General features: G+C 33.3%; 1 protein-coding gene across 5 annotated transcripts in view; it reads right to left on the bottom strand.

Moving 5' to 3' along the window:
* NOVA1 (NOVA alternative splicing regulator 1) overlaps positions 1-21,784 on the bottom strand; it is a 140,437-nt gene extending 118,653 nt beyond the window's left edge. For 2 of the 5 annotated variants that reach the window (XM_049768407.1, XM_049768408.1), the window contains exons 1-2: positions 21,585-21,784; positions 19,447-19,590 (exon numbers count right to left, since the gene is read on the bottom strand). In XM_049768407.1, coding sequence (XP_049624364.1) covers positions 19,447-19,590; positions 21,585-21,720 — 280 coding nt within the window. In that variant the 5' untranslated portion in view covers positions 21,721-21,784. Of the gene's footprint in view, positions 1-19,446; positions 19,591-20,683; positions 20,853-21,584 lie in introns of those variants that run through there. The other 3 variants (XM_049768409.1, XM_049768410.1, XM_049768411.1) reach the window with 3 other exon arrangements.
* Between the last annotated feature and the right edge of the window lie 324 nt (positions 21,785-22,108).

The following is a 22,108-nucleotide window of genomic DNA, read 5'->3' as shown; positions in this document are numbered from 1 at the left end:
CTCCACTACACAGGATCACCAAGGGAACCAGCATAAACAAAAAACAGAAGATAACAGTCCATAAAGTAAGCTCAGAGAAATAAAAAGAACAAACTTGAAGTTTCAAATAGTGAGGGAAGATTTCAGGAAACAAAATGAATGTTTCAAAGAGGTGGCAGATGTGACTGTCAAATGCTGTCGACTCTCATAAAAAGATTAGGGCTGAGAATTAACCAATGAACTATTGAAAGACTGGAGTCAAAAATCTTAACTAGAATGATTTTAAAAAAATGGAAATGGCAAAGTACTAATTTAGATCACTAGTCTGATATATTTTACTGATAAGGCCATGTCACAAGAACACAATAAAGAAAAAATAGGTTTAACCCTATCAGTAACAGTCTACTTGTAGGTGAAAGAAAAAGTGGGAGAAGAAAATTAAAACCAAAAAAAAAACAAAAAAACTTAGGGGGCCAGAGTGATGGCACAGCAGCCGGGCATTTGTTTGCTTTACATGAGGCAAACCCAGGACAGTCCATGGTTCGATCCTTCGCATCCCATATGGTCTCCCAAGCTAAAAGCGATTTCTGAGGGCATAGCCAGAAGTAACCCGAGCGTCACTGAGTGTGGCCCAAAATAGAAAATAAATAAATAAATAAATAAATAAATAATAAATAAATAGATAAATAAATAAATAAATAAAATAAAGGTGGATGTGTGCATAGGTATAAGGAAACAGACTCCTGGATAGAAGTAAAAGATTGGCCCTTCCTTAGGGGCAAGTATGGTTTATCAAAAAATCCAAGGAGATAGTATAACAGATAGGATGTGCTTGCCTTGTATGTAACGATCTGGGTTTGATCTTCAGCAAGATATTGCAATGCCCAGAGACTCCTGACCATTGCCAGATGTGACCCAAAATCAAAATTAAGAAAACAAAGGGGAATCTATTTTTTTCAGTGCTAAGATAGGTGACTAGATTTGGTAACTGGTAATGTACAGAAATTTGAGTTGGCTTTGGACCAACCTAAATGCCTGATACTACTCCTAGGGGTACACTTTGGTTCTCAGGGGATCAGTAATGTCTGAGGATCATGTGATACTAGCAAATCAAATACTGAATTCCAGCAAATAGTGCATGTGCTCCAACCTTTGGCACATCTGGCCTATGAAATTTCTTTTAATCACTTTTCTTAAGAAATTATTTTTATTCCCTTAGTGAATCAAAGTATGAGGATCAAACGGGATCACAGATTCCAAACTTCGTCATGTATTGTGCAATCTACTACATTAGTTACAAAGAAAAATGAAAATATTATAAGAAAGTTGAAGTTATTTTCAAATTAACAGTATGTAAAACTGTTCCCCCAAATTATACCCTAATATAAAGATAATACACTTCTAGTACAGATAACTCTAGACTAATACGATTTCTCCCCTAGAGTCTGCAAACTTTCAATATGATTGTCATTCAGACTTCTAACACTAATCGTCTCCATAGCTTCAATCTATCTTAGAAATTACATATTACTCCAAAGATGGAATCTACCATGTCAAATAATCTGGATTAAATAATCTTTATCAAAATCTTTCAAATATATTATTCTGCAGAAACCAGTATCCTCATATTCAAAGGAATATCAGTCTAAACATAAAATAAACATATGTAATATGTATCATGACAAAAATTTACTAAGATTTTATATTTTAAACAAAACAAATCAAGAGTATCTACACTGTCCTCAGTAGACACACTAAACAGAAACATATACATTTTATTCATATTACAGTATCTATCAGATAAATCTTAAGGATTTAATACATATTTATTTTAACATTAACACATTTGAATAAACAGTAAAGATACATACTAATATGACATATATATTTATAAATGTTTATTCACTACAAATAAATGCATATTATAAAATGATAATTTTACCATAGTAGCAAGGATAAAGTTATGATTCATCAGATGAAGTATGAGTACTTATGAAGAAACAAAAATAAATCATATCCTCTAAAATTATTTTAGTAAAACTATTCCACTAACATTTCTTTCAAGTTTTATGAAAGTTGTCATAAAAATGATGTTTAGGGGCCCAGAGAGATAGCACAGCGGCGTTTGCCTTGCAAGCAGCCGATCCAGGACCAAAGGTGGTTGGTTCGAATCCCAGTGTCCCATATGGTCCCCCGTACCTGCTAGGAGCTATTTCTGAGCAGACAGCCAGGAGTAACCCCTGAGCACCGCCGGGTGTGGCCCAAAAACCAAAAAAAAAAAAAATGAATATGTTTAAAGCCTTAACAGAAATAATTTCCAAGGTTTAAAGAGGATAAAAGAAAATTTAAAATAAACTTGTGAGAATTGTAGAGATAATATAGTAGATAAGGCATTTGCCTTGCGTGCAGTCAACCTATGTTTGATCTACAACACCACATATGGTCAGCTAAGACTTTCCTGAGAACTGAACCAGAGTAAATCCTGAGCACAGTCAGGTATGGGCCAAATTAAAACAAAAAACAAAAACAACAGTCTTGTAAATTGTGACAATTTATTACATATCTTCATATCTAATAATCATGATTTTGTTTATCAAGAAATTCTCAGATAGTAGTAACTTGAAAAAGTTTTAAGACCACGAATTATATTCTATGTGCCACTTGATCTATACATTTTAAAGTTATGAGCAATACTTTAATGTTTTATATTTATATATACAAGAATTCAGAAATGAACAAATTATTTTTAAATCATGATACAAATACATAAGCTTCATGAGATCAAGCACCTTTCAATACTGTAACTTATCTCCCTTTTTTTTACCACAACCATGTGAAAAAGACAAAACTACATATATTTTAAGTATATAAAACATTTTATACTTTGCAGATTTATATTCAGCTGAGATTTGAAATACCCTACAATGTTTTTAAGTTCTATAAATCTAAGCAAGAAAGTGAAAATCATTCATAAACATAACAAATATTATTTGTAGTTATCTATTAAAAGGGTAAATTTATATAAAATGCATTGAGAACTTCTAAGAACATATGTAAACAAATTAATAATACTTATTATAATGACCTTATGAAAAGTATATGGAGAGGTTAGCTCTGTATTTTTTGGGGGCGGGCTGTTGAGGGCCACAACCAGCAAAACTCATGGCTTACTCCTGGCTCTGCACTCAGGACACTCTCCAGGCAAGGTTCAGGGATACCAAGGACCGAACCTGAATCAGCTACATATGGCAAAAGCACTCCACACTATACTATTGACTAGGCCTTCTAGCTCTAATTTTTTAATGGTTTCATTTCTGTAATAATTAAGAAAAAATATTTTAAAAGAGTCATTTTTATAATGTTTTATAGACTCACACTGTTATAGATTTGGTATTATAATAAATATAATAAATTAGTATTTACTCAATTTCAATAACATACTATTGATTAAAACCACTATAATAAAATAAACATGTAATAAACTTATGAAAAAGATAAATCTCATAAGGTAGAAATTATATGACATGACATTTTTCCCTTTGTGGAATTCAAACCAATAACTTATAACCATTAAATACATACCATTACCCCCATTACTTAAGATGAAAACCTAAAGATTCACAAGTAAGTGATTTCACATGAATTATAGAGTTAAAAAGTTGCAGAGTTCAGATTTAAACTCTTCTGTGACTTGACACATTCTCTAGAATATTTCAACTCATATATCCCCCAAGAAGGTATTAGAAAATACTTAATTGATGTAGTTAAAAATTTCCCAGTAAATATCCAAACTATATTTTCTCATAAAAATGTTAACTATAGGGGCCAGAGAGTTAGTGCTAGAGGTGTCTTCCTTGCAAGTGCTAGCCTGGGACAGACCACAGTTCAATCCTCTGGCATCCCATATGGTCCAAGATAGGGGCAATTTCTGAGTACATAGCCAGGAGCAACCCATGAGCATCAAACCGGTGTGGGCCCCACCCCCCAATTTTAACTGTAAAAAGGATGTCACAGTGGTTAAATTAAACTTTCCTAACCTCAAGACCATAGTTAAATTAATCATAGAGTAGTTCCACATAAATGAAAAGTGAATGACATAGCCTGTAGATATGGCTCAGTTACATTACATGCAAGAGAAGCTGGTTTTATCTGTGTAGAGCTTGTCCCATCCATAGCAGTGCTGATAGCTCCTTCCCCAACAAAAATAACATTAAAATTAGAGTAAAGGCAAACTTTAATAGAGTCAAATAAAGAATAATTGGTTTCATGCAAATAAAGTCTAATAAATAAGCCAAATTTTCCACTTTATGTTTTATATTAATGAGATAAATATGTATGAAGAAATAAGTTGTTTTCCTATATATTTTACTTGTTACTTCTGCTTTCAATGACAAACAAAATTTGTAGGATTATAACACCTAAGTGGAAGAATATTATCAAACCATAATTTCCCAGGGACAAATCAAAAATGTCTGCTTAGTTGAATACTTCACTTGCATACCCAAATTTATAATTAGTATAAATACAGGAGATTAAAAAAACAATAGTGAATAGGCTCAGTATTTACTTTTTTTCAGGGGAGGGTCACACCCAGTGAAGCTCAGGGGTTGCTCCTGGCTATGCACTCAGAAATCACTCCTGGTTTGGGGGACCATATGGGATGCCGGGGGATTGAACCGTAGTCCATTCTAGGCTAGCACAGGCAAGGCCGTGATGCCTTACCGCATGCGCCACTGCTCTGGCCCCCATCAGTATTTACTTTTTATAACACAAATCATTTAAACTTTCACAGTCTTATTTTCTTAATATGTAAGTGATCAAAATCCCTGTATATACTGATCTTTTTATAATTAAGTCATGATTAATAAAGTACTTTAATATACCACTTAACTATGCTAAATATGGTTTTAGATTTTAAGAACAAGACCATCTAATTTTCCATTAATGGTGATAGAGAATTTAAAATTGTACCTAAAGGAATTCAAAATTCGACATATAAAAAAAAAGGAAAATAATCGTTAGATTATTTCCAAACCCCAAATTTCTTTAATGTTTTTTCCAAACAAAATGGCATTTGTGGGACCGAAGAGATAGCACAGAGGTAGGGCGTTTGCCTCCTAGCATCCCATAGGGTCCCCAGGCCTGCCAAGACTGATTTCTGAGTGCAGAGCCAGGATGTGACCTCCCCCAAAAAACACCTCAAAATTGCATTTTTTCTGCATATGCTAGTCAAAAAAATTAAAAACTCCTCATCTATTTATTCTATCTTTTATTTATTCCATTAAATTATCTTAACTGCCCCTTTCATACTAAAGCTTTTACTTAGTTTTAATATAGTTTGCTAAATTTATCAAAGGTTTTCATTACCAAAATATCAGATAAAAGTGGTATTTTAAAAATTAAAAATACAAACAAACAAACCCTATGTCAAGGGAGTGGAACATAATTTCAAACTTGAATGGACACTTCATCCTAAAAGGACAATATGTGACTTTGAGTTTGTCTGATTTTTTTTTTCTTGATTCTTCCTTGCAGGAGACAACACTGGCTATAATTGGGACTGACTCCTGGTTCTGCATTCAGAGATCACTATTGGCAGGCTCAGAGAACCATGTGAGTGCAAAGGTTCAAATATGGACCTACCAGCTGTGTTATCCTTTTTCCTGATTCATATATATTTTGCTTTTTAGTAGCTTTACTGAAGCTAAGAAACTTAAAATATTTCCTATCAAGATATGTATAGTTTCTCTTTAAAATACTATTTTCAGGGACCAAAGCAGTGGCGCAAGTGGTTAGGGGTCTGCCTTGCAAGGCGCTAGCCTAGGATAGACCGCAGTTAGATCCCCAGGCATCCCATATGGTCCCCAAGCTAGGAGCAATTTCTAAGTGCATAGCCAGGAGTAACCCCTGAGTGTCATCAGGTGTGGCCCCAAAAAAATAAAAACAACAACAAAAAAATAAAACAAGAAAACTATTTTCAGGGCTGGAGTGATAGCAGAGGGGTAAGCCATTTGCCATGCTTGCGGCTGACCCAGGACAAACGTGGGTTCGATCCCTGGCATCCCTGAGCCAGGAATGATTTCTGAGTGCAGAGCCAGGAGTAACCCCTGAGCACTGTCAGGTGTGGCCCAAAACAAACAAAAAAAATCCCCCCCAAAATACTATTTTCAAAACTTAATTTATTCTTATTAAACAACTTTTGGAGATATTGTATGAATTAACATTATCATTCTTTAACAGATAGATGTACATATACAAATATGTATATATGTATGCATATAACTCTTGGAAATTACAATAACTCATTTCTCCAAGCATTAACTATTTCTAAAATTTTCATGGAATTTTAAAAACTTCAAAATAAGGCCTATCAGCATTTTAAGCTCATCAGTAGATTATATAATAAAATATCTCTCTGGCATCCCAGGGGCCGGAGAGATATCATGGAGGTAGGGTGTTTGCCTTGCATGCAGAAGAACTGTGGTTTGAATGCCAGCTTCCCATATGGTCCCCACAGCCTGCCAGGAGCTACTTCTGAGCGTAGAGCCAGGAGTAACCCCTGAGTGCTTCCAGGTGTGACCAAAAAACCAAAATAAATAAACAAATAAATAAATAAATGGAGCATTTCAAAATAAAATTGTGTATCATTTAATACATTAAACAAACCATCTGAGATATGTGCTAACCTAAACAACTTATCAAACTCATTTTCATGGTAGTGTTTTCATATAGAGTCATTTTAGCTTTTAAACAAAATATTAAATATAACAGTGTAGAAAAAGTATGCTAATGCTTTAAAACACAACTTTCTTTAAACAGAAGCGAATACACTTCAGACGTTTAAAACAATAATGTAATTTTTTTCTGTTGAGAAGATCTGGGTAAATTCAATAGTATCACTTTAAGAAAAGAATTTAAGGGCCCGAGAGATAGCATGGAGGTAAGGTGTTTGCCTTTCATACAGAAGGTCATCAGTTCGAATCCGGCTTCCCATATGGTCCCCAGTGCCTACCAGGAACAATTTCTGAGCATGGAGCCAGGAGTTCCCCTGAGCACTGCCGGGTGGGACCAAAAAGCCACCAAAAAAAAAGAATTTAAAGAGATGTATTTAATAAACACTACTTTAAAGCAATTCACAGACTCTCAAAATTTTCTTCAGTTTTTCTCAAAAAAAAAAAAAGAATTAATTGCAGTCATCTACCTTTATATCTCAATAAAGAACAAGTCATGAGATAAAATCTTGAGAGGGTTGTCAATGTGGTATTGTTTACTCTTCCTTTTTATATTAATTCAACTTTTAATTAAACAACTCTGATATTATTGAATTATAAATAAAACTTAAATAAAGATTACACTGTGAATATTTTTATTTCAAATCCCCAGCTGGTGTTAATGTCACTTCAGCTGTTCAATTTTTTAATGTTTCTCTACAAAAATAGCCAATAATTTTATAATATAAAATACTAGATGATTTTAATCACATTTTATAAATGAAAAAAAACAGTGCCATATTTTTCATTTTTAATTCATCTAAATTTGATCAAGTAGTAAGTCTAAGAATTTTATGTGCAATGTTTATCAATGACTGAAAATCATGCTGATATCAAAACAAATGAAATTCCAAACAACATGATTACATAACAAAAAAAACCATTGACATAAAAGCTTCAGGTTTTGCTTTATTTGACATATTGGATATCTGTGTCTACCAATAAACAAAATTTTAGTATTTTTCCATTTAAAAAACACATTTAAAAAAGCATACATTGTATAAATTTTTTCATCAATCCCATCAAATTCAAAATAAATGTATCTCTTGAAAAACTAAAAATATATTTTATATAAATTTAAAAAAGTTACTTGATATGATTTTACATAGCCTTGATTAAAATTAAACCAGTAAAATAAGCCATTCAATATACTATTATATATACTAGTTTAGACATCAGGAAAAGTAAAAGTAAACAAATATCATAGACTAGATCCCCAGAGCTTTCTATATATAAAATATTCTTCTTTGACATTTGTCCTTCTCTAGCTTCCTACTTTCTTTTACACTTTAAAAGACAGCTCTCATGTTTAACATCCTTTTCTTGTAGTCCTCATTGTTCCCTTAGAGACTCTGTTTTCTCACCTTCCCCTTAAACTTATTCTTTCTAAATATAACTCTTTTCATTCAATTATGACTACTAAGCAAAGAGTCAAACACCTTTATTTTAGGTAACTAGATAATTCTTCCTAGAAAGTATGATAATCACGTTATATAATCATAAATACAGGTATATATATGGTATATATATAATAGTGCCAGTATCAGTAACTTTATAGTACAACAGATATATTTTTCTTTAAAAAAAAAACTTAAGCTAAGGAACCCAAGAAATAAGGCATAAGGGATAAGGCACTTGCCTTACATACAGCTAACCCCACATCGATTCCTGGCATAATATAAGGTTCAGTTCTCCCAGCCCTACCAAGGAGTGATCCTGATCGCAGAGGCAGAAAACCTAAGCACCACAGAGATGATTACAAATCATCAAATCTGACCTCGCAAAATATAACCCTAGCTAGTAAATTTTAAGCATCTTTCGTTTTCACATATATATTTTATATGTAATCTTTTCTCTTTAGCTTTAAAAATAAATACAGTATCTCCCAACTTCCTACAGCAATATCCACTTTTATCTTATAATACAAAACTATTTTTGGACACCTGAATACAGCAAGAACTTTTATATCTCTATAACTATATTCCAAATAACTATCCATGTTGATACAACAAGCAAATTAAAATTCAACCCTCAAAACGCTGTCACTTTCTTCTTTTGTTTTAACTCTTCTTTGAAATCAAACTTTTTTCTCAAAGACCACCATGAAAACAATTCTATCACTATAAACTTTATTATACCCAGGTATTCATTTTTACTATTTCTCATTGCTCACTTTCTTTGTATACAAATCGTCAATGCATTGTAAGTATTTCTGACTGCATGGAGAGTACATGCAAGTCTATTAAAATGCTAAAGTCTGGCAAGGAGGCAATTAACAGTTGAGAGTCACATAAAGAAAGAAATACTAAGAATTATTTTAATCCACTCTTTAAAACAGCCTTTTAAAAAATAAGTGGAATTATAAAAAACATTATGAGAGAGACAGGACATGATAGAGTACATGCAGTTGATCCCTGATTTTAGAGCAACTGAAATCCCTAAGCACTGCTGGGTATGACACAAGAAGCAAAAACAGAATGTAAGGGACTTAAAGGAAAATAAAAGATATAAAGTATTACATTTTAAACATTTCAACATTACCACGCTTTTCTCTAAATTTTAACTATTCAAGTATTAAAAAGACTTATGAAGTCTGAGTTCGAGTTTAAATAAAGAAAACACAACCTGATCATCAAATTAGTCAAACTCTATGCAAGTGAATTTCACTGTATTACATAGCTGATAAATTATCATGTACGTAAGCATGTTAACTTCCCAAGTTAGGTGAAGAAGAAACTATAAATTTATTTGTTAAAACTTTAATTACCATATATTTAATCTAACTTCACTTTTATGTGTGTACTATTTACTTTCAAGGTGTTTCAATAAAAAATCATCAGTTGGCTCTATTCCTTACTTCACAGTAGTTAAGTAGCAATGAAATAAAATATAATATACTTCTATAATTTTTAAATAATATTTTACTTTTTACATGTTTCTCACTATGGAGACAACTTTGAAGTATTCTCTATAATACTGGTTTTTCAATTTTGATCACAAGAAACAAATGTTGAAAAGCAAGCTAATTTCCCCTAGCAGTTACCTCTTCCTCCTTAATACCTGTGTTCATACTTATCCTAACACTTCTGTAATCATATTTGACTTGAAGTTTTGAACTCATTAACAGATTTACCCAAAATATAGGTTATGTTATATACAGTCTAAGCAAATTGAAATGAATGTAATAACAATCTAAAGCTGGATTATCTTCAATGTCTACTGTACTACTATTGCATGAGCAGTTTGTAGCATAAGCCTCAGAGTCATTCATACATTCAATTAAATCTCAGGTGCCATCTTTATTTAACACACTAGATTGGATGTTGAACAGAGAGCAGACAAAAAGGATAACATAAAAATGCTTCACAGCTACAAAACTTAATTTAATTATTCAATTAATGTGAATACAAACTATATTCAGATTCACTTTAAGGTTATGAGAAATATAACAATGTAAAAAAATCAGAATTCTAATTGAGTGAGAAGTGAACTAATTTAATAAAATGAAAAATTTAAAAAAGCAACTGTATATCTACATTTTTACTTAGATTGCCTTAGTATTAAGATTCATGCTTATTTTTTAAATCATATTTTTCTCATTTTTAAACCATTACAGCAAAATATTATATGTTTAAAAAGATTTATGAATAGTGTAAAATTATGGAGACACATATATTCTTGAGAACTATTTGAGTGAGGAAGCTTCCAATTTTGGGAAGGTGGAGGAAACTACCAAGCAGAGCTCAGAGCATGTTTCAGCAGTCACTCCTGGCAACAGTCAACCTAGCTGTTTGGGCCTGAATAGTTCAGTGCTAGGATCTGTCTATGAGCTGCTGCTCAAACACAGATTTTTGGAGGAGGCCATCAAAGCCACACTCAGCTATGCTCAGGTTACCAGGCAGTGCCATCGATGCCTCCATAACTTTCATCTACCTTTCCAACACCATACAATTTCTCTAAATCAAGATCTACCATCTGTTTAGTCAAAAATAACAAAAAGTAAACTCTAAATTTGAAAAAAAAAATAACAAAAAGCTGAACTAAAAAGTAATGGATGAAAGCAAATAACAAAAAGTGCCTTGGCAGATGGAAAAAATGTATCGAGAAATCAACTTGAAAATATTTCCATTTTCAGAATACAATTAAAGAAAATAGGAGGGCAGGAAAAGAAGGGTCGGGAAAAAAAAGAAAAAAAAATTATAAAATATCCAGGCATATTCAAGCAAATACAATCCATCATCTTTGGAGTTTCTTTTTTATGTGTTAAAGTGTTAAACATGTCTTAAACATGTTTTTGGTCCTTTAGTGCAGTAAAACAATAAAGATTTGTCATAAAAAACTAGTGTTTGTTCATGTTTATTTGTTAAAGGTTTATTTAGTCTTAGAGACAGAGGAAGTAAATTATTTCTTCAAAATCAAAAGGAGTGGGGGGTATAACAAAACAAAAAGAATAAAATAATTACACAATTATAGCATATATTCAGAAAACAGTTGCATGTCATTTATTACAACATACACCAACCAGTATCTTGGTAACTTAGTTTTCTCAACTGTTAAATGAAGATTTTTAAAGACATTTTTAAATTCCATTCCTTTCATCTAGTTCCATATCCAATCTTTTTAAATTGAAAGCCTCTGCTATTACTAAGTGTCCTCATTAAACTCCTAAGTGTCCTCATTTTGTCTTCGACAGCGTTGCCTATAATAAATTCATAACAAAACTTAAGGATACAATAATAAAGTACAATTTTAGGGTAATGTCAAACATGCTCATTTCCTTTACAAAGAAAAGACGCTTTATTATAATTCTGATAATGACTGAATTGACTATACGTAGGCACAGAAGACTCAATGGCGATGCACAGAATTAAAATAAAACCAGAATAGCTGTTACACTAAAGAATGAAACCACAGTGTTTATTTCTATTTCCTTGTTTGTTTGTTTGTTTGGGTGAGTGAGGTGAGACTCACCCAGCAGTGATCAGGGCTTAGTCTCTGTGATGTACACAGGGTCACCCCTGATGAGATACTGCCAGGAACTCATCCTAGTCTGTCCACGTGCAAGGCAGACACCTTTCCTGCAATACTATACTCTGGCCATATAAACAGATTTGATATTGTTTTTGTTGTGGTTTTTAAATGTATTAAATAACTTTTCAAAAAAATATATAAATTAATTTTAGAAAATACAAGGAGTTATAAAATGATTAAATGAACAGTCTTTTAGAGTTTACTTGCTTCCAATATTAATGCCTTCAAAGACAGACATCTTAAAATTGAATAATGAGGAAAATAAAACACTTTACATGGTCCTAATTCGTCTTTATACTGAAATGCACCACCCCAGTCCTCCTATTATGCCTCCCATATTATTGAAAATTGAAACAGAATTGCTCAATGACAAATCTAATTCCTTGGAGCAGCAAATTATTAACAACTTAAATGAAAAACAAGTTTATTCTTTGATATAGAAATGAGTCTTAAAATCTGAATCAACTAGTCAACATGATATTCGAAAGATAATGCAGGATGTAAAGTCTTATTTCGTTTCTAAGTTCATTCTGAAAAATTTATCCTGCAAAAGAATTATGGAGCATCGATCTTTACTGTTCTAAAAAAAAAAAATCGACTTTAAATTACAAAAAGTTAGCCTTAAAATTTAAAAAAAAATATTGCTGTTTTATAAGGAATGTAAGAAATACTACAGCCTAAAACTTAAAACATACTGAGTTCAGATATTATAGAAATTAAAAATACACTGAACATCAGTAAGACATAAAACAGGTTTTAAAAGAAAAAAAGAGTAAATTTAAATATTACCACTAAATAAAATTAGTTCAAGAATGATTGCTTAATTTTCCACACCAAGTAATCTTACCTGAATCATTTTGCTGTTAAAAAACTCAAGATACTGATTTCACTTTTCATCTGGTCCTGTCAACGATGCTATGACAGGCCCTGCAGGAAGCAGCAAAAGATCAATGATGGAGTGCAGATATTACGTGTTTTCATGATCAAAATTTGTTATGGAAAAGGATATCCATATAGTGGTTTGAATGAACAAATATTGAAAGCATTTCAAAAAGTTTGTCCAGCATACAAATATCTTACTCTGTATCCCTACAATGTTTATTCCTTTTCGAACAGTGGCATGATTATAGGCAAAATTTCAAATAATCATTTATGTTCGAGATAAGCAAAAAGACTATTATATCAAAAAAAATCTAGATTCAAAATAAATATATATTCAAAAGTGTGGGAAATGAATCTCTTGACATCTAAAGATGACTATTATCATCTTATTTCCTTAATTACTATAATTAACAAATTACCAATGATTATAATTTAATTAAAATGTAACTTAAAATACTTCTTACAAACAGTAACTTCAAACTCAAATGATACTGTCAATATTAGCAAAAGTTTGATCAAGAAAAGTATTTTACCAAAAATTAGCAAAATAATTCTAAGTAACCACTTAGTTAAGTAACCAACAAGTTAAAAAAAGTCCAAATTAGAAAACAGTAAAGTCAAGACTTCACAAAAATTCTAAATGCTTTTTTAGACTCTCAATTTTAATAATAATAATAATAATAATAATAATAATAAACCAGTAGTTTTCCATATTTAAGAATTTACCTTCAAGAATGTTTCTCAATCTTTCAAGGTCCAATTAATAAACAACTGTTATGAGACACCTAAGTTAATGATATGCTACTGAAATACATAAATACATTGTTTTCATAAGAAAACAGTATGAGTTGATATTTCAGATCAAAAATTTAAGACAGAAACAAGTAACAGACTAATTTTTAGACTTAATCTAATTTCAGTAAAACAAATTATAAAAATAGCATCCCACTACTGAGTTGAAACATAACAAAAATATTTTAATATGCTCTACCTGTATTATTTGTTGGAGAACTTCTCATATGTTGTAGTACTTCAAAACTTTAGCAAAGTTTATTTTCCAAAGTCCTAAATATACTAAAAAGATACAACTTAAGTTTACCTGGGCTACTTCTCCTAGCAAAATAAAAATTTAACATAAGTCTAACTTTTAACTTTTAAAACTTTTAAAACACTTATTTCCACTCATCATTTAAAAATACACTTGCAGAATAGGAAACTTAAATGCTTCTGACTTAAAGCTGCTTTGTTTTCTAATTTCTGTACCTAAAGTCCACATCTCTTTTTTTCATGTAGATTCTCTATCAGATACACTAATGAATGCAAAAGCATTTTAGCTCCCAAAATTTCCATATTAAACATATGAAAAAGCTGATTCCATTTCTTTAAAGACTTTGATGAAATAAATGGAAACTTTTCCAACCCCAGAATCAGGAAATGCTGAAAACGTACTTCTTTATTTCTTGCATGTTGCATTTTATATTATGACACTTCAGTCTCAGAGGGTCAGATTAATTAAGCTCCAGAGCAGCTGCAGTGCAATGTGAGACACACTCTGCTGAGGTCCCCACTAGTCCAGTCCAATTACCTGTAGTATTCCAGCACTGGACAAGTGACAACCAACCTCTCTTCTACAGTCACTTGCTCCCACTGGTCTACTGATAAATGTTAGAACAAACTAACCTCTTTTTGGAAAAGACTGCAAAGCTGAATGCACCTGCTGCAGGCTGCAATGATGAGTCCCAGAGAGATGTTTGTCAGTCAGATCTCTGCAGATGTTGTTTAACTTTATGCTAGAGCTGTATCCAAAGATGGAAATGAGATGGCAATCAAGCACAAATCTCCCCATCCTTGTCCCCCCAATTTTATTTCGGAAAGCTGCGCTTGCTCATAAAAGTTCACCTTAAAACATAGCTCTACTAAACTGGCAGCCACTAAGACTGAACTCCTTGTTTATTTTGCTTGATTGATTGATTGTTAAGGTTTATAAGGTGAATTTCAGTTAATAGTGACGCAAGATATGCTCAATAAATGTGGTTTGTGACAGCTAAAAACTTTAAAAATTAATTCTCTCAAGCCATAGAAAAACAAAATAGACAGAACACTGTAAAACAGACAAGTTTTTATTGCTCAGATTTTCTGTGATACCACAAACTCCTTAGAGTTCCTAAGGTACAGATCACTTTCCCTCCTTGTATATTAGACAAAACATCTTCAATATGTACATATTAAACTCTTACTAGCTGAAATCACTATTTTTAAACTACTTCTAAAATCCATTCAAGGTGATGCACTCAACAATATTGTTAAACACTTATTTTCTTACAATGAATATCACAAATGTTAAGTTAATTTTCCAAAATCCTTGAGTCTTTAAACAGTAATTTCATAAGTGACATCATGACAAATAATTCCCAAATTATACCGATAATAATCAATGGTGTTGCATAGCTAAATTGATGATAAATGTATAACCATCAAAATAAAAAAAATGAATAGCTATGATCTTTTGCTAATGCACTCTCATACAGAATATCTGCTTATATGAGGTAAGAATAAAAATTACCATTCAGAAACTAGTGTTTGCATAGACTATGCTGAGTTTCAGCCCTTTGCTGATTTCTACCTGCTAAAATAAAATAATAAATAAAAATACAGCAATTTTAAGAAATAGATTAGGACTAGTAGAAGAATGTGGTGCCCTCCTTCAATTAAGGACAAAGAAAAAGCATAAAGTAAAGCATAGCAATAGAAATACAAATTCAAATGTCACAATCTAAAATTTAAGAAAAAAACATTTTATAGATCAGTCATTCTTCTAGTATACTAAGACCAAAGATACAATATAATGTATTATAACTAGCCAATTCAATTCAACAATTCGAGGAAACTATTTTCTAGTTGTTGAGATTTGATTTATCTACTAATTTCACCTTAAAATTAATTACTTTGGAGATTATATATCTAAGATTAAGGAATATAAATTGCCAACTTTGAGAAGCTATAACAGAAGTATTTCTACTATACTAAAACTACCTAAATGCTTCCTTCAACAACATAAACAAAGTTATCTATTTTAAACGTCATTAAATCTTCTGATTAAAATATATTTATTCTTTAAATATAATCTTAATCTTAAAGGCTAAAAAAACCATTGGATTAAGCCATGTCAAATCTAAGGTAGTGTGGGGCATTTTTTCCACTGAAAGAAAAATTCACTTACTTTGACTTCTAACTAGTTTAAAGAATTTAATATAAAAGTAGTCTGAGACTTCAAAAAACTATTACACATGTTTAGACTGTGACAAAATAAAGATAAAAATATAGAAATAATTAAATTCAAGTTTGAACTTACAGACCATAAAAAAATTATATCAAATGTGATCCAATTTTAAAACACAAATCTGAAAACAGTAAAATACACTCAAATAGATTCTAGGAGTGTAGGGTTCCTGTTTGATAATGAACATCTATGTCTATAGTGTCATGTCATGGAATAAATATTGGCAAACTATACTAAAATCTAAGGCACATGTGAATATATTTGTTCTATGTGTCTTTTACTACTCCTAACCAACAGTTAAATAAGCTTTTGCTACTACCTGATCCATTCATTAAATAATTTTAACAAGTGAAATCAGTCTACTTGCTAACAAAAACTATACACATCTTCAGATGCCAATAAAATGTGGGCAAAAAAAACCCACTACAGTCATTCTGAAAATGCATACAGTAATATATTTCTCAACTGTGAAAGCTATTTTTTATTACAAGGGAACAACTCTATGTAACCTAATTATAAAGAAGATATATATAAACAAAATTGTCTTACTCGAGCAAAAAATTATTTATAAACCTCCAATAATAAATTAGCATTTGATTAAAAACTAGGTTCTTTAAAGTAGACAAATAGATTATGCAACACTGCAAAAAGTAAACTCTAATATAGACATTATTTTCTCTACACTACAATATTTTAAAATAGGCTAAGTAATTTCTCATCATATAGGCTAAATAATTTCTCATCATATAGTTTCCCCAAATGAGTTATTTAATACATGACAACCTAAAATATACTATACAATATACTGTTCTATAAAGTCTAAATTCATAATTCAATGCAAAAAATACTTTCATAATTTAGCCCCCCAAATTTAAAATATTTACCCAGGGAAGCAAGGTTGCTTATATTTTAAAGATGTAATCGGAGCAAATCCAAGTAATAAAAAGGCAGATATATAAATATGAGATTACACTAGCTACATAACAATGAATCATTTCATTAAAACTTATTAAAATAATCCCTAAAGTGATTTGTAATCTACATTATACATCCAGAAAAGTTATTCTCAAGTATACAGTACTGAAATTAAACCTTCTGAACAGGATTACTGTTTCAAAATGTAGACAATTTGAATAAATTGATTAGATTAGACAACTAAGTATACTTTCCCTAAATATACTCTTACAAGATAGAAACAAACAAACCCTTCATGAAATAATCAGTCATATTCATTCTAGTAGAATGAGCCTAAATGCATATATAAACATACATATATAAACAAACACCTTCTGAATTATGATATAACCTTATAAGAAAATACTTATAAGTAGACAATATAAATCCAAGTTCTATATCAATTTAGTTCATTTGAGAATTAGGTAGGTAGAAATAGCTGAGTAGAAGTTAAAAGGAGCTCAGAGGCGTTCTATGTTGAAGAATACCAGAAGCTTAGAAAATTCCACAGGTTTGTGATCAAATATGAACAAATTATTAAAAATAAAGTCTATAAGAAGAGAGAAACCTGTCCAAACAGGTAATAACCTAATTTTAAAAGTACATTAAACAAAGTGTCCATAATTATTAAGGTTTCTTAAATGTTACAAAGCTTTATTTTATCCTTAAAATTGATTTCACAGTGTACGATTGGTTTCCACCTGTTACAGGGAGTATGTCTTCTTTAATCCAGATGTTTCACCTCACATTTGATCAGGGTACGTCACTACACACACAAAATATCATTCAATGCATTCTATTCTCCCACTTTTTCCTAGGGATCTTCTTGCTCTATATGAATAACATGCTTCAGAACTATAAATGAATTTCAATGTTATAAGGAAAAAATGCACAACTAAGACTAAAAACAAAAGACCTAATTCTCTGCACACCCTTTCCAACCTAGTGAAAATAAACTATGTTCAAAGGAAAGGCATTTAATTTACTATTTGGAATATCCTTGATAAACACAATTTTCTATAATATCCCTGCACACTTGATATGACCTCACATATAAATGCAAAAAAGCTATTTCATTTTCATATACTGAGAGTGAAATTAATTTCCCATTGAAGCTCTTTACCTAGAATTATGACATTATTAATTCTGCAATCAAGCTCTTTCGAGTGCATTTATACAAGGAGTTTACAAAATTCCACATATATTTCATCATAATACACCTATCAGTATGAATGTAAATATGTTAGCAAACTTTCTAATGCATAAGGAAAGTTTAAAGACAAGGAATGTTAGCTACAAAAATATACTCAGAAAACAAACTTTCAAAAGATGTCATGCCTAACAGATCACATTACAACTTATATATTTGTAATGGCATCGAATATACATTTAACTTATGTTGTATATAAATGATGGCTTCTAATTCTAGCACCTATTGGGCATAATGGTCCATTTTCGAATACCGAACAGTTAGTTGGCTATGAAAAAGAAATCCTCCAAATATCCTGCTTACACTCATACCAGAAGTCTTTGGTATATTAAAGAATTCTTACTGTATTAGAACAGTGAAAGAGAAGCAGCTTTTCATTTTCCCCCGAGAAAATAAAATTAAGCAGTATTGGTTCCTTCAACACTGAATTAATATATTTTTTGATAATAAAGATAAAATACCACCCGTCCCTACCGATGGCAGAAGATGCATGGAAGTAAAAGCAGATCAATTAATGTTTGATCTAAAAGATACACTATTCAATTAAGGGATTTTCAAATTAGATGGAAAACTCATATAGTGAGTAAGAAAATGACATAAATAAAATGAACATGCACAATTGTGTCACTTGGGGAAAAAAAGCACACTGAAAAGTACAGAAATACAATCATACAACCTAGAAACTTGCCATATTCCAATAGATCACAATACCACAATCTATTAACATATTTTAAGCAAATACAATATGCTACACATTCTGAAGCACCATTTTACTTCTTACATAATATTATCTTTTCTTATCACATTTACTTTCAAAATCAGTTTTTAAAAAACTGTGAAGAGGCAGCACTTGTTCTCTTCACTCCAGAACCAACAAAGCAATGAAGCAGAAAGAGACACATAATGGTTTCAAAAGTAAATGGTCCATTCATTCTTTAAGATGCCTTCCTACCCCCTCTTCTGAATTCATTCTAGACTAATTGTCATTACAATGATGTCTGGAAACTTCAGAAGAACCCCATTTCTTGACACCAGCTGTCCAGGTTTCTATCTTTAAATTTTGAAGTTTTTTTCTTAATAAGTAAGAAGTATTGCCACATATTCATTAGATTTATCTCATAATAGGCCTAAACCACACACACTTCATTGATTACAGGAACAGGACATAATTAAAAAAAAAAAAACACTCTTACATTTTCCCACAAATATTCTAATACAGTCAGTACGTAAAATAAAACAAAGTCTACACGGAATTTGTTTTTTGGACAGCACACAACATATATAGCTCTTCCCTTTTCTTTCTCTGGAGATTTATCAAACAATCTCTTCATTGCACCTACCTGGGTAAAAATCTTTGGACTTAGACAGCTTGATGGTAGCTCCAGTTTCTTTTTGCAACTGCACAATTGTCTGTCCTCCCTTCCCAATTATAGATCCAGCAGCATAACTAGGTATGAGAACCTTTAGAAAATACTGGCCGTCTTCTGAAAAATCAAAGAAATATATTTTAGTTAACATACTATGTTTAAACCTTGTATCCCCCTCACTATCTCAAGAAAGAAAGAAAAACAGCAATTAAAGAACACTGGTTGTGCAGCTGCAGGAATTATGGGGTTAAAACATGTTTGAAAAACAGGATTAAGCAAAATTACACTGAAAATAAGTCTGTACAAATTTTTGTAGGATACAGACTTTCAAACTTGGAATCCAATCTAAGCATGCTGTATTATTTTGCAGAACTGTGGAAACTGATGACTAAATTCCAGTTGTTATTCCAAACATGGAAGTCTTCCAATCCCATCTGTGGTTACTATGTAAAACAAAATGAACTGACCCTTCAATGAAACTTCAAAGATCTGTACCAAGCAAACCTTCACTTAATGTATTGCAAAAAAAAAAAAAAAAAATTAAAAGTAGTGTAAACAGCCATGAGCCAAATATATTTAATAATAGCAAACACACAGAAGGACTACAATTAGGCATTGCCTATATCCTACTTAAAGTATGCAAAACAATCATTCTCCTACCAAATTACCCACCCAAACTGCGGTGGGTGTATTCCAAACCTTCAATAACTGCCAGGCAATATTCAAAGTGGTGTGGACTGGCAAATCTAACTAATCCTGGTGTACTTCTTCAGCACTTCTTAAGTCTATCAGGATCTTGTTTAAGCTCATTAATTAAAGGACCTGAAGAAGAATTTTTGCCAATACTAAAAGCTCAGGCATCATTTCTCTCCAAAGATGCTTCAAAGTGACCCAGCAGCCAAATATTTCTTCTCCCAAATAAGCACCGTTTTTTTCTTTTTCTTTTCTTTATTTTTTTTTAAATGGAGAGGGATATGAACCCAGAAAAGAAAGGAGGTTGTTTCAGAAAAAGCAAGGGAACTCCAGAAACTTTCATTTCCATCACACAAGAACGTGTCTTAAATAGGAAAACGCGCTGGGAAATTCAGCCTCCTCCTGCGAAAGAACGTTTCCCACCCCCCCTCTTTTTTTTTCTTCTTTTTTTTTTGCGGGCGTGCCACTCGCAAGACCCCCCATCCGTCTCTCGAATGCACACGCGGGATAAATTCACCTCTGCCTCGATGCATCGGGTGCATTGTTAAGATGACTCCTTGTGCCTATGAAGGAGCGAGCCCGGTCCCGTTATAACTCATCTTCCCAGGCCAGCGCCGGAGTGTTAACTAGAAAGTCCCCTTCGCAGACACCCCCACCTTCGCACGCACACCCCAAAGACAGACAAATCAATGAGCTGATCTGCCCGGACCGTGCAAAGTGCAAGTGCGCGGGGAGAGCTTGCACTCCTCCAGCAAGAGAGCGAACAACTTGTGGCCCAGAGGCAGGGATGGACAGAGAGGGGGTGGAGGAGCCTAGGAAGGAGGGAAAAAAGAAAAAGAAAGACAACTCCGGGGGGGGGGGGCGCCCCAATCGTTGGCTTCCCGCTCCCCGAGTGCCATTTATGTATTTATTTATTATTTACTTATGTATGTATTTTCGTGCATTTCTTGGAGCAGCTTTGCTCCGCTCCGAGCGAGCAAGCAAGCGCGCCAGTGTGGGATGGCCATCGCCACCACGCGCGGGGGGCGGCATCCCCGGACCCCCGAGCCAGCTTGGGTCGGAAGAGGGGGGACTTACAGGGTCCGTTGGGGGGCTCGGGGGGGACAGGAGAGGAGGTTTCGAGTGCGAAAAAGCGGTCGCCATTTTGATGAATGATAAAAAAAAAGAAGAAGAAAAAGCCCGAAAAGGGGAAAGGGGTCCGTGCAAGGCAAGGCGAGGCGAGGCAGGGCAGGTGCGGGCCGGGGGCGCGGGGCAGAGGCGCGCGGGGCGCAGCTCCGGCCGGGCGGGGAGCGCGATCCCGGCGGGCGGGCTGGAGGCTGGAGGGCTGAGGGAGGCAGAGGCAGAGGCAGAGGCAGGGGCGGACAGGCAGGCGGGCGGGCGGCGGGGACGGGGCGGCGGGAGGTGCAAGCGATACCCACCGCCCGTATTGGTCCTCTTGGTGCTGCCGGCTTCTGGGGGGGCTTCCAGCGGCCTTTTCCGCGAGTCCGGCGGGTCCAGGTCTAGGGGCACCCCCGTGTGGGTCCCGTTCTGCTGGATGGGAGCTGCCGCCATCATGTTTGCAGTTCCTGCCGCCGCTTTACGAGGGGGGAGAAGAAGGAGAAGCAGCTGCTGCTTCTTCTCTTCTTGCTCCCTTGGGTTGGGCTCTTTTTTTTTTTTTCCTTTATTTTCCTTTTATTTATTTTTTTATTTATTTAAAAAAAATTTTTTTGGCTGGTGGGTTCTCTTAAGAGGTTTTTGTTTGTCTCGGCTTCGCTTCGGATCAATAGAAAATCGCCTTTCTTGGGGCAGGAAATTGGGAAGGGAGAGAAGACAGGAGGAAAAAAAAAAAAAAAGCCAAGCCAAGCCAAAGCGACGTCGCTGGTTGGACCGAGCGGAGGAGAGGAGGAGAGGAGGAGAGGAGAGGAGAGGAGAGGAGAGCGGAGCAGAGGAGAGGCGAGGCGAG

This window comes from Suncus etruscus, chromosome 2 (assembly GCF_024139225.1).
Source record: "Suncus etruscus isolate mSunEtr1 chromosome 2, mSunEtr1.pri.cur, whole genome shotgun sequence".
Lineage (NCBI taxonomy): Eukaryota > Metazoa > Chordata > Mammalia > Eulipotyphla > Soricidae > Suncus > Suncus etruscus.
This window is presented reverse-complemented; position numbering and strand designations above follow the sequence as displayed.